The sequence below is a fragment of the Cynocephalus volans genome, chromosome 2 (assembly GCF_027409185.1).
Source record: "Cynocephalus volans isolate mCynVol1 chromosome 2, mCynVol1.pri, whole genome shotgun sequence".
In the NCBI taxonomy this organism is placed as follows: Eukaryota; Metazoa; Chordata; class Mammalia; order Dermoptera; family Cynocephalidae; genus Cynocephalus; species Cynocephalus volans.
Window position 1 is genome coordinate 82,680,599 of NC_084461.1, and position 13,697 is coordinate 82,694,295.

The following is a 13,697-nucleotide window of genomic DNA, read 5'->3' on the forward strand; positions in this document are numbered from 1 at the left end:
CCATTTGTACTCAAGGAGTGACAGCAGCATGTATCTTTATTTAATGGCAGAGACAAACATGAAGTATTTTGTTAATGTATTTCACATTAATACCATTCCTTAAGGTCTTCAGAACATGGGTAGTAGAATGGGACAAAAATCACTGAGTTCCCTGTAAGTACTTCATTAGAAAACAACTGTTTTCACATAGCCCACAGAAGAAATTTAACTAACTTCTCTTAGAAAAGTTAATTCTAGAAAAGATCTTTAAACTCCACAATAAGGGATTTTTAAGTTTTCAAAGTGTGGGGGGATAAAAAGTGTCATACAGGACAGTGTTTCTCAAATTTGGCTCCTTTCACAGACATACTCATGGGGGAAGGGGCTGCAAGTTTTCTACAATAATGTTTTACATTGTTTTAATTCTGCTGGTAATATAAATCAAATTAATATACACTTGTTCAGGATTACCTGGATGGCAATCTTAAGAGTGTTGCTACATGATCATGGCATCTGCACTTGTGCCTCTGATCCACTGGCACCAAATAAAGACCAATTGTGCTTAACTTTTCATGCAGTTTCTCAGATTGGGTCCTCATACCCTTCAGGGAATTACTGAACATTTCGTGTGAGATCTGTCAGGTGGCAAGATCGAGAATGCTGATTCAGAGCAGTGATTCTCAAGGTGGGATAAGTTGGGGTGGGGAGATGTGTGTGGTAGGAGAAAAAAAATTCAAAATACGCATTGATTTCATAATACAAATTTCATAAAGTCAAGCTCAGCACAATAACATCAGCTGATGGACAGTAGCAAAAAGTTAAGAATCTTTTCATGAACTTTTTGAAGTACCCTCACAGAATCATCCCCAGGGGGGACTTGGATAAACATGGTTGAGAAACACTGGCTTAGAGGTAGAGGCATGCTGGCACGTGGAGAACAGTAAGGAAGAAACATGCAGAGAGGAAGAACCTCTTTTGGGTCAGTGAGTAAATCTTAAGCCAGAACTTGTCACGGTCTTCTGGAACCCAAAGGGCCAATCCAGGAAAAAACCAAAATGGTCCTTCAACCTTCTTGGCCCCATAGTTAAGGGCAAGTTGATCCACTTTGTAATACTGAGCCAAAAGAAGAAAAAAGCTGTTTTTGCCCAAAATTCCATCCACCAGGAAGTGCTGTCATCATTTGCAATGCCATCCTGCTCACAAGGGGGGACATCAGCGTGGGGCCAACTCTGCCAGGAAAGAAACAAAGAATTGGATCTTCTCAAAAGGTGGGTCATCCTGCTTTTCCTCTCATTACCAGAACACCTGCTCTTGCCGTTGATACACATTCTATTATAGATGGCCTTGAGATGGCGTTGCCAGCAAACTACCCACAGCACAGAATGAGGAAGGAGCAGGACAACGCAAATAAAGACACTTTCTGAATAAGGGGGCTCTAATGCCCACACCAAAATAGAGGCATTTCCCATCTTCTTCCATTCTTAATCTAAGCCCAAATTGCTGAACATGTTCCGGGATAGGAAACATTTGGTAGCACTGTTATTGGGTTTTAAGTACTTTAGTACCTGGGATGAGGTCAGACAGCTAACCCAAACAGTGTTCACCTGCTGTGATGTCAAGTTATGATTGGGTGACTTATATTGATTTATTTTATGGAACTCAATTGTATTTTTTCAGACTTTTCTATCTGTTGCTACTCTTGAATAACTATCACAAGTTTTTCACTGCCCAAGGGATAAGTTATTAATTAGTGGGCAGATAACTCTCAAAGAGCACCTTGGTTAAAGAACCGTTAATTTCCCCCTTGACTGAAGAAACACTTGAGTCTGTGCATACAGGTCAGTGGAAATGGCCTATTTAGCAACTCGCTGGCGCAGTGCTGGAGAGTGGGGGCGGGGAGGAGCTCCTCAGACCCCAGCAAGTGTCCCACTTCCCTTCTAGGAACGTCACCACTCTATGGCTTCCCATTGAGCCAGGGATTTCTTTTAGGTTACTGATTTTAGAAAACTTTGTTATGGCATTTGGGAAGTCCACGTGAACACGGATAAAGCAAAAATGACCTCAGTTTCACATAGCACTTGGAATCAATCCAAATTGCTTACCATGGCCTGTGTGCTCCGCCTGCTCACACGTCTTCCTACTGTTCCTTCTCCCTGCACTTTGCTCAGTCTTTCTTTCTATTCCTTGAACTTTTCCTCCCCACTTCAGAGGCTTTGCACTTGCAATTCCCTCCACCTGAAAAGCTCTGTTTCACCATTACATGGTTGTCTCCTTTTCAACCAGGTCTCAGCTCAACCAGTCCCTCCTGAGAAAGGCCCTCCCCTCGCTGTATTAGCTAAATATGCTCCCCACCTCCTGACATGTTCTAACACATTATTCTATTTGTTTCAGGAAGGATTTACTTGTTTTTGATCTGCCTTTCTAGAATAGAAGTTCCATGTTATCTTTTTGTGCATCACTTTTCTCAGTGCCTAGTTTAGTGTCTGGCACATGCAGAGCTCAACATTTGTTCAATGAAAGATTGAATGAAAGCATTTCTCATTGACACAGTTAATCTCTTTGAAAATGTGAAATTCATAATTGATGTCACAGTTCCTCAAATCACCCCAAATCATTCTTTCCCTAGCCAGAGTGCTGTCCTACAGTAAAATAAAACATGGCACTAGAATCCCACTGTCTCCTATGCGCTGGCCCAGGTCTCAGCTGCCACTCACCTGTGATTACTGCAGAGCTCCAATCTGCTTTAGACGCGTCACCAGTTCCCCACTCTGTTGCATAGTTATTAGATCACTGCACCCACCTATGCAATTTTTGCCAATAAAGACTCGAGGCACCTGAAAAAGCAAACCACCCAGTTCATTTAGGGAACTTAATTACTAGTAGATTAGAGAGAATAATATTTTTATCCTTCTAAATATTTCCTATGAATCTGAACTTTTCAAATCACTTTATAACCTCCTCCTATAATCTTACAGGACAGGATCTTTCTGTTACAAGGGTAAAATTATTCATTAAAGCCAGGGTATTTTTCAATTTGAACATGCTGTGCATGAATGACATTGTTCAATGTATCAAAGGGATTTAAAGATTTCACTCCACAGCCACATGTTTCAGGGAGAGGATTTTGATTGGCTGCAGCAGACCACCCTGATTGAATTCGTTTCTCTGCAGCTGGGACCACACCTGAGACCATAAGCTGGACCACAGCAAACAGGAGGAAGTTCATTTCTAAATACAGCTGGAAAGGTATTTTCATTAGTTCTCTCTCCCTGACTTTTTAGGTCTATGGTTTATTAAATATAGTCATCTTTCTCTGTTGTGTTTTACAGGTGATTGGGCTGGCCAGTTAACTCACTTGGTTAGAGCATAATATTATACCACCAATGTCAAGGGTTCAGATCCCCTTTCCAGCCAGCTGCCAAAAAGAAAAACAAAAACCACAGGTGAGCTCTGTCCTCAACTAGGGGAGGTGGTCATGGTGTCAAAGTCTACTTCTTTCATCCTTGGTCCTTCATAAGATGTTTAAATGCTGCAACTCTGGGACTAAGGACATCACCTGCTTTGGCTCCACACCTAGCATGGGCAGGCCACTCAAAGCAAGCCAGGCTGCTGTGGTCATCATACCTGCTGAATGGGTTCCTCTCTGATCACACTCAACACTCCCTCCCCTCCTGCTAGGTATGGGCACATTCCAGAATTCCATAGCGCTTCTAGAATCCTGAGGGAGGGGCAAGTCCCCTCACTGTGGCCACTTTCCAGGCCAAGGGTGTCACACGAGGCTGACAGACTGTGAAGAAACGAGCACGCTACAGGTCACCTGAGAGAGCAGAAGCAAGTAGGCCCCCTCACCAAATGCTAGAACATAACAGAGTCTGAAAGGCAGAAAGCGTTGAGAATAATTCAGAGCTTTTGATTTTCCTCAGAAGACAAAGTAATTCAAGTGAATTGCTTAAAAAGTGAGAAAGATTAGAAAAAGGGCCAAATTACTGTGGATAAGTTCGTATAGTATTTTTATTAAGAAGGGGTTCCAAGTGGAAGCAGGCTAAGAAGTAAAAAGAAATCCTGCACCACATTTCCATCACTATTTCCAGTGCCCAGATAGAAAGAGAGCTCATGCTGGAGACTCCATTGCCAGGTGATGTCCCACTCAGTCACGCCCCGGCTGTGGGAGGCTTTGCAAATGGAAAGGGCCATCAACTGAAAGAAGAAAGGTGCAGAAAGATGAAGTAAGAAACCTCAATGTCCCCCTGAATCCTGGCCATTATTTCAGAGAAAATAAAGCTCCCCTCACCCAAATTGTTGGGGCCTTTTGGCTTCTGTCTACCCAGAAACATTGGCCATGGTCAGTTGTAACAGTAAACAGAACAGAATCCTTAAGTAATTCTAATGTTATAAACTGCACAGCTCCTTCTCTTGAAGGCATCGCCTAATTAAATAAAAACCATCTGAGCTGTAAACAAGGAGGTGATGTATTCATTCTGGAACTTCCATATGTTCAAAAAGAGGTGAGCAGTCATCACTGCTCCTACAGTTTGCCACATCTCCACCTCTGACGGGGTGCTGGCCTCAGGGTCTGAGTTAACTTAGTTGGCGAGAATGCCCTGAAGAGCCAGGAGGCCTCTCCTTAGACAGCGGTTCTCCGACGTGAACACGCATCAGAACCAGGGAAGGGCTTGTCAAAACACTGATTGCTACTCCCCACCCCACCCCCATCCCCAATTTCTGATTCAGGAGATCTGGGTTGGGGTCCAAGAATTTGCATTTCTAACAAGCTCCCAGGTGCTGCTGCTGCTCCAGAGATCACGTCTGTGAACGATTGGTTTACACTAACAGCCTCAGTTATTCCTCCCAGGTAACTGAGGCTTTGAAAACCCACAGCACTACTATAGCCCCCAGCCACCTGAGACAGGGCCTGGAGCATGATCAGCCGGTCCCCAGGGTGGATTTAGTGCACAGCACCTGGCAAAGAAATGGGGCTGCCTGAGCAGGAAGTCTGCGTAGCCCTCAGACCCACCCTCTGGTCTGGGCAACAGCAAAACTGCTTTTCATCTGACAGGCTGATGGCACTCCTACAGGGAGCTGAACTGCAGGCTGCACAGGGCAGCGTGGGGGGCCTATGGTGATGCAACAGGAAAGGCAGAGGCACTGTTGATTCAGCTGAGAAAAGGAGAGGAGACTCCCTCTGCTGCCTCCCCTCCAGGTCCATCCTCTGCCTCGGAGGAACTTGGAACTTGAGTCTGTTACCATCAAGGAGGACAGAGAACTGCCATCATAAAAACAAGTTTAATAATACTGGGGCCCTTACTCTCCTGGAGGAGGTGTCCCAGCCTCAGCAAGGCAGCATCCCCTACACTCTAGGGTTACTCAGATGACACGATGCAAAGCTATTTCCCAATACTCTTCACCACTTCCTGGCTACCTGTGGTGCAAGCCATCGTTATTTCTCCCCTGAATTACAATGTCTCCCAGCTACAACCTGGCCTCCTACAGTCTCTTCTCCCCACAGGTGCCAAAGTGACCCTTTCAAAACTGAGTCAGACTGAGTCACTCCTCTGCTCAAATCCCACCAGTGGCATCTCATCTTGCTTTGACTACAAGACACAGTCCTTATGATAGATTGAGAGGCCTTCCTAACTTCTCTCCCATTATCTCTCAGATCCCATCGCTTCTTACTCTTCTACTAGCTCACAATGGTCTAGCCACACTGGCCTCTTTGCTGTTCCATGACCCAGCCAGGCACGCTTCTACCACAGGACCTTTGCACTTGCTGTCCCCACTGTCTGGAATGCTCCACCCCTGAACATCTGTGCCTTTCTTCCTCATTTCCTGTAGGAATCTACTCTAGTGTTCTCTTCTCAGTGAGCACTGACAGCTCCATTTAAAATTGTAGCCTGCTGCCTACACATATCTCCCTTTCCTACTTAATTTTTCTTCATAGCACATCACTTACCACCTCCCAATATACTATTTATTGTCTCCCCCACTAGACAGTAGGTTCAACAAAAGAGGAGTTTTTGTTTGGGAACATAGCCACAAAAAACAATGTCCAGAAAAGTGCCTGGTATATAATAGGTACTTAAAAATATTGTTTGTATCTAGAAAAATCATCCTTTGAATGTGAAGGAAAAATAAAGACTTTCTCAGATGAACAAAAATTGAGGGAATTTGTTGTCAATAGAACTGCCTTACAAGAAATGTTCAAAAAAGTTCTTTAGGGAGAAAGAAACTAATGTAGGTCAGAAACTCAGACCTACTTAAAAAGCAAAGTATTAGAGAAGGAATAAATAACAGCACTGATTTAGCAGCTGTGGCTATAGCAAAACCAAACAGGTTTCTCCAAGTCCATGGCCTAATTGAAGGCATTAGTTTCTGTAATCAGTCAAGTCCTGCTGAGCTCCTGTTATATACACAGAACCATAGGTCACTACAGGATAATTCAAGACGGCAACTGCTCTCAGGTTTTCGATCTCTGAACATAAGCGCGTAACTGTTGGGGAACACGAAGCATACAACTTTAAAGGATTTGTTCCTCCCCCTGGAGCAATGCATTCAGGACTCAAGAATCTAAAAAATATTTTTAAAAATTTAAAAACAAACTTAAAAGACCACTACAAAAAACATTGTTGCTTTACAAAGAAATGTAAAAAAAAATTGTTAAATGAATGCATGAAGAGGTTTGCTTTACCTGCTAGAGAACAGATGCAGTAATGTAGTTCCCAAACTTTGTTGCAAATTGGAATCACCTAGAGATCTTTCAAACTACTGATGCCTGGCTCCCACCTCCGACATAGTGATTTAATTGGCATGGGTATGACTTGGTCCTAGAATTGTTTAGAGTCCCCAGGTGATTCCAACGTGCAGCAAAGTTTGGGAACCACTGGCTGAGAAGGACAGAGAGTGGGAGCCACAGGGGGTCTTGCGGCAGTGTCTGCACTGCCCTTTCCCTCCCAGGACCCGGGTCCTGTGCAGCTGGTGGTCCCACTAAGCCACAACGGCCTCATCTGATACAGAACCTCAGCTCACAACAATAGGATAAGCACATTTAGCTTCCCTCTGCACCAAAAGGCTGATTTCTGATTGGAAAAGAATAGGGAAGCAACCTCCAGTACTTTGTACTCAGGACCTTGAGAAAATCCTGTAAGTCAAACAGAAACTGAAATAGGATATGTGCCTCTGCCAACACTGGGTCCTAGAATATGCCCTGAAAGGGAACTCAGGTGAGCTGGTGGCACTTGTCTCACCCCGCCCAGCCCCAGACCTGATATGGGTGAGACCTCAGCGCTTCCTCCCAAGCGCTGAGGAAGGAGTCTTTGCTGATGGAAGACAGCTGTTTTTAGAAGATTCCACAGTGTATTTGTAGCAAAGGACACTTCGAGGTCACCTACTCTAATCTGGTCTTGCAGCTGGGGTCTTTGAGGATCAAGGTGGTGACTTGCCCAGGATCACACAGCCAGTCACGTGAGAGTCAGGCCAGAACTCTGGCCTAGAGAGTCCCTGCTATCATGAGCCTGAAAACATCCTGTATATAATTTAGAACCAGGGGGGCCGAGCCCGTGGCGCACTCGAGAGAGTGCGGCGCTGGGAGCTCGGTGACGCTCCCGCCGCGGGTTCGGATCCTATATGGGAATGGCCGGTGTGCTCACTGGCTGAGCGCGGTCCAGCCGGTCACAAAAAAGACAAAAAAAAAAAAAAAAAAAAAATTAGACCCAGGGGCAAGTAATGGGGCTTAAGACCTCTCTAGTAGGAGGAGTTAGATACGAAAGAAAGATCAAATTACGTGCTGGTTAAAGAAAGCCTGAAGACTGAAGGACTGCAAGTCCCATTCAGCCACGTGAAAACAGAAAAGTGCATATGGTTCCCGGGTTAACAGAAATGTACAGACCACACCCGGCCCCTCCACCTGACCCTCCACTCCCAGCCCTGCCCGCTGAAAACTGTCATTTTATGGCAGTACTTAACACAAAGACCCTGGGGAAACTCCTTGGCGACTCCCAGACAAGCTGTTGTCACTGCCCCTGACACACAGCACACATCAGCTGTCTCCCTCCTCTGCTCCCAGAGGACTGCTGGCTGGACTCCAGCCGCGCATTCAAGTGACCCGTGTCTTCTCTCTGGCGCCCTCCCCCACACCCCGCAAAGCCCTCTGGATGCCTTCAAGGCGGGAGCCCTGGCGGTGTCCTAGAGAAAGGCACAGACGTATCGTTCACAGACCCAACAAGGAAAAGCAACTGGGAGCCCTTCCTTAGCCTTTTAAAACTAAGCCCCACACTCACCGTTCTTGCTCCTGTGAGCTGTAGCAAATAATCTTGAATCTCATTTACGTCGTCGGTGGCTGTGATATCGACAAATTCCAGAACCCCTTGTTTGAAGGGCAACTGACTGAGGATCTCTTGGGTCTTTTTACAGTAGGGGCAGGTGGGCTTGATGAACACGACCACCTTCCCCTGATGGATTTTGCTGTTCACAAACTCGTGAGCCATGCTGACAGGCTGCAGTCTCCCCGAGAGGAATCCTCAATTGCAGGAGCTGCTCTATTGCTCGGGGTGTGAAACCACCAGCCAGCTGGCTCCCATTTAATAAGGAACCTCCCTGGAGGAGGAGTTTGCCTGGGAGCACGCTCGAGATTTAAAGGGACAGCTCCAAAGTCATTTGAGCTTGGTGAGATTCACTAGTTAGCGAAGCCTATGAATGCATACTTAATCATTAGCAGCTGTGGCCAGGGCATCTTCATTATCCTTAGACCTTTGGGGAGTGCAAAGGTCAGAGTTAAGTCACCCTTGGGGAAGCAGAAGGTGCACAGACCGGCCTCAGGGAGGGGGCTGAGGAGGGAGTAACCTCTTCGAGCAAACTCTTTGTTTTGTCTACTGGAGACACAGTTGGTTTTAAAAACGAAACAATCACTCAAACGGAAAGCTTTGAAATCTCTTTAGAGGAAGTAAGATTGAAATTGTGACTTTGCATCCCGTGTGGAGGTTGCTCCCAGGGTGCTTTGCTCGGTCGGTACAGTGGATGTTTGTTGTGGTGATTGTTTTAATGGAATTGGATCTCAGCATTTAAAAATCTGGAGATTTCACAAAAAAATTTGGACAAGCAACTTCTCTCGGAAAAGTCAGGTGGGACAACATAAGCTCACATTCTTTGGTGGTGTCAGCCGTGGCTGAGCAGTTGTTGTCCCCTCTGGGCAGGGCACATCATGGCTCCATTGCTGCAGGTCCCATCTGGCATGCCTGAGTGGTCACCTGCTTCACCCCATAAGCATTTGGTGACCCTTGAACCACAGTGTAGTACGGGAGCAAATTCCAACACAACCCCTGATTTCAAACTGCAGATTAAATGAGGCTCTTTTTCTCCGCTTGCCCTTCTGATTATGACCCTTTGCTTGCACAGTCGTGAGTGGAAGTAGTGTGTCATCACTCCCCGATTTACCTCAGGTGCTGTAAGTAATAGATCTGCAACATAACCAGCACCACTTTAGACAAGCCCAGGTACAAAATGGCGCCGCCCACCTCCTCCCCTCCCCTCCCCCCTACCCTTTATGAGAAGCCTCCTGACTTAAACAGAAACCCCTTTTGCTTCCCAAGGACGCAGTTCTCCACCCCATCCACATTAGCATAATATGATGGTATTGATGGTATCAGCCAGCCCTTGGTGCCCTTTATAAGCTCTACCACCCCCCACACCTGGGGCTGTCCCCCATTTTCAAGGCAGCCCCTGGCTGTTCCCCACCTTGAGCACAGCCCAGCAGACTCTTTTCCTTTAATAAAGCTTGAACAGTACCCGGCATCTCGGCTCACTTTCTTTCAGTGAGACACCAGGCAGGGTTGCAGGACTAGAATATTTGTTTTGGTTCTTCCCCAGGGTGCCCATTCTCCCTACTGGGCAGAGCAACAGCTTCTACTCCTAGGTCAAGTTCTGACCCGTCCAGTGTGCCTGCAGTAAGTTAAATAAACAAATCAAGGGAAAACCATCTCTTTTAAAAGTGAATCATTCCCCCCTCTCCTCGCCAGGCAGTTTTACACTGAAGCCAGAGTGTCCTCAAAGGGGTGGGGCTGGGGCCGGAGCTGGACGTCACCAGTGTCAGGTCATGTTGGTGGAATCCCAGCACACTGTGGTGGAGAGAAGAGAGGACAATGGACTCCCAGAAGCAGCTTTTCCTGTAGCTCTATTTGTGACTAAAATTAGAATGGCACCATGAGAACCCCAGATTCTGAGTGGCAGAGAGGGAGCCGGGCTGAGAGCTCTGTCAACAGAATGAACGTGGTGGGCTGGGCGCAGGGACTGCCTGACTGGGAGCTTCACTCCCCTCCAGAAGGAGCTCGATGACATAGTCTAGGTCTCTCCTCCCCGATTCCTCCCTTCGTTTCAGGCTCCTGTGATCAGGCCCTCCCTCCAGAGGCCTCGCTGAGGCCCAGGTCTCTGCAGGCCTCATGTCCATGCGGCCCAGGCTCCTCAGCTTCTCCTGTACCTGGCTATTTTCTCAGAGTCTTTCTCTTCTTGGTGTCTGTTGTTAGTTTCTCCCTTCCCACAGCCTCTTTTTTCCTCAGCATGTGGCTCTGTTCAAGTCTCTCCCTTGTGGAAAACCACCACCACCACGACCGCCTGCTTCCGTTTCCTGCCTCCTGCCTCCGTCCTTTTGCAATACTTGTTGTTGTGTTTGCTCTCCACGCTTTTCTCACCTCCTGCTCTTTCCTTGTCTCATTGCCATCTGACCTGCTTATCAACCTTCTGCCTAAACTCCTTTGGCCAGAGTCAGTTGCGACCTCTACATTGCTGAGTCACCCTGAAGCTGGCTTTCCTGACTGAGCCTCACCCACGAGTCTGGGTGTGGAGTTTTTGGTAAACTGCTGTAGTGAACCTCCTAAAGGACCTGTTTGTGTAGGGCCACTGGGGGTTTGGGTACCCAAAGCAGAGGCTGGGATACGGGGGACTCTGTAGGGACTCTGCCTCAGAGCTCTGCATGGGGCCCTGGTGTCCAAAGCCTGAGGACAGATAGCCACAAGGCACAAGCTAAAGGAGGTATTTTTATGAGGCACTATGTGAGACATAGGAGACCAACAGATGGCCAAGGGGGGGTGTCCTCTCCATTTCTCAGAAAATGCTGTGGCTTCATCTCAGTGGGACACTCAGAGCCCAGAACATTTTGCTGAACTGTCATCATGAACGTTTGTGGCTTTGGCACATCAGGGGTTGGAACCCAGGGGCATTTCAGTGGCGAGTTGCAGTGGGGGCTGCAGAGGCCCTGTCCTCAAGTGCTGTGGAGAAAAAGAGGGTGTGTGGACAGTACACGTGGACACTCCTTGGGCTTGTGTGGGACACTCCCAGCCACCACCAGGCACTCCCAGAACTACTTAGTGGGAGGTGAGGGCATGTTTTAGGGGAGAGGCTGTCCTGCTGTGCAGATGGTTGGCAACAAGCTAGTATAGATGAGAAATGTGCGCTATTGCTATTAATGTGATCTCATTTGTACCCACAGGCTGATGAGGACTGCAAAAATCTGGCCAAGAATGAGCATTTTTCAGGCTTTTTCCTTCCTTGGCCACTTTGTAGGATTCAACCCTGTGGATCACTGTCCCCTCTGGAAGCTCTCTTCTTCCCAATGCCAGCTGCAGCGTGATCTTTTATTCTTCCTGTATATCTGGCTAGTCTGTCTCAGTGTCTTTCCTAAGAATTTTGCCTACACATATGGTATATCCTGGGGCTTCATCTTCTTCTCACTGTGTAACACACCCTCCCTGACAGATCTCATCTCCACGCATGGCTCTAGCCACCACCTTTCTGCTGATGGGCACCATGTTCATTATTCTGGTCTGGACCTCTCTCCTAAGCTCAGGAATGGATATCTTATTGCTGCTTACTAAGAAGACCCACCTGGGGGCTCCTCAGCCTCAGCCTTGGCAGGACCAGAGCTGGAGCTGCTCTCCTCTCTTCCATCTCTGCTTGCCCTCCAGCATGTACGTCATCTACGCTGTGGGCCAGGGCAGAAAGCTGGGGGCCGCTTCACTGCCCTCTGCTTTCACTTACGCAGAGTGGCAAACAGTGCTAACAAGTTGGCCTCCTGAGTACCTCTCCAGTCTGCACACACGACTGCCGCCCCGCTGGTGCAGCATCCATCGGTCCTTCACTTCATCTTGCAGCGCCTCCACCTGGCTTCTTTGTGGCTCTACACTGTTGTTGGGGTGATCTTTAAAAATGCAAACCCTATCACCTCTCTTTTTCTTAAAAGCTCCCCATGTTTCTCCAGAACAAAATCCAGATTCCATAGTGGGGAAGTGGCTCTGTGTGACTGCCTTTCCCCCCACATTTCTCCTCAACTTCAGCTACGTGGACTCCAAGCCACACTTCCACCGCTCACACCTTCACAGCCTTGAGCCTGTGGCTCCGTGGGCCCAGATGCCCTTCCTTCCCATTTCTGCATGGCTGACTCCTTCTGGTCCACCAGGATCCAGATCCAGATGGTATGTAGCTCCTCTGGGAAATAGCCCCAAACACACACCTCTTTCCCAACTGGATTGGGTGCCATGACATGCTGTGCCCCAACTCATAACATGTCAATGTTCTTTTTAATTAATTTTCTGTCATCCACAGTGAGTTCCTTGAAGGAAGGGAAATCACTTTCATCCCTGCATTACCAGAGCCCGGCAGATGAGTAGATACACACTGATCCACCCACCCATGCATCCATTCAACAAACATTTATTAATCAAGTACCCTGGTTAGACACAAAGATCAATCACACACAGCCCCAGTCCTCAGGAGTTTATGTATAGTCCAGTGAGGGATCCAGATTTGGAAAATGGGCACAAGTGTTATAAAGTATTCTAGGTGGTGTAACACAAGTATGTATAGGCACCAGGTTAACTAAGAGAGTGGGCAATCCCAGCTGGAGGTGGTCAGGGAAAGAGCCCATAACAAGGGAGAATTGGGCTGAAACTTGACAGGTGAGAAGAGGCTTGTGAACCTACAGATCAGGAAGAGCAAAAACAAAACCATGCTGGGCATTGAGCATGGACAGAGTATTAGGGGTTGAGGTGGGGAGAGGAGAGAGAGAGAGACAGCTGGAGAACAGACAGATTGTGGGGGTCCTTTATCAAGCTAGAGTGGGGACTTATACATAGGCAGCCAGAAGCCATAATAGGAATATTTTAAGCATGGACAGTTGTGCAACAAAATGTTTGGTGAAGTAGTGGCTGTGTCACGTCTCCCAAGGAACACGATGAATTACTAAATGCAGTTTGATCATGAGAGGGCTCTAAGGAGTGATGATTGCTTTGGAGCAGTCAAATCTTTCAGGGTCCCTCCATCCTGGTCCCTCACCTGGGATCCAGACCTGGCTTCCACTAGGCTTGAAGTGGTGCAAAGGGGTAGTTCAGTGGTGGTGGGGCTGCTGTTGCTTGGGGCTGCCCTGAAGATGCCCTAGGCTAATTGCAGCCATGAAGATTCTGGTTTGTGGCTGTCCCTGTTTTGAGAGTCTGATCCTGTTTGACCACAGAGGACCACTGACTCTGACTCTAGTCATAGTCTCTCTGGACAGATTTTTTCCTCACCGTCTACACCTATGCAGGGCTGCTTGATGCTGAACTAAGCATCACTGACAGCTACATTTACTAAACCTGCTGTGTGCCAGGCTTGGTGCTAGGAGCTCTGCAAACATCAGTTCTAATCCTCACAGCAACTTTGAAAGGTAGGCATCTTGTATTCCAAACTGACTAGAGGAATAA

At 47.3% G+C, this 13,697-nt stretch overlaps 1 protein-coding gene across 1 annotated transcript; it reads right to left on the reverse strand.

The window, feature by feature from the left end:
- Nucleotides 1-724: 724 nt before the first annotated feature.
- GLRX (glutaredoxin) lies at nucleotides 725-8,538 on the reverse strand. Its single transcript, XM_063087334.1, has 3 exons — nucleotides 8,253-8,538; nucleotides 2,694-2,813; nucleotides 725-1,208 (listed from the first exon to the last, which is right to left on the reverse strand). Exons 1-2 carry the CDS (start codon nucleotides 8,457-8,459, stop codon nucleotides 2,700-2,702), a joined length of 321 nt encoding a protein of 106 aa, XP_062943404.1. The 5' UTR covers nucleotides 8,460-8,538; the 3' UTR covers nucleotides 725-1,208; nucleotides 2,694-2,699.
- Nucleotides 8,539-13,697: the final 5,159 nt, after the last annotated feature.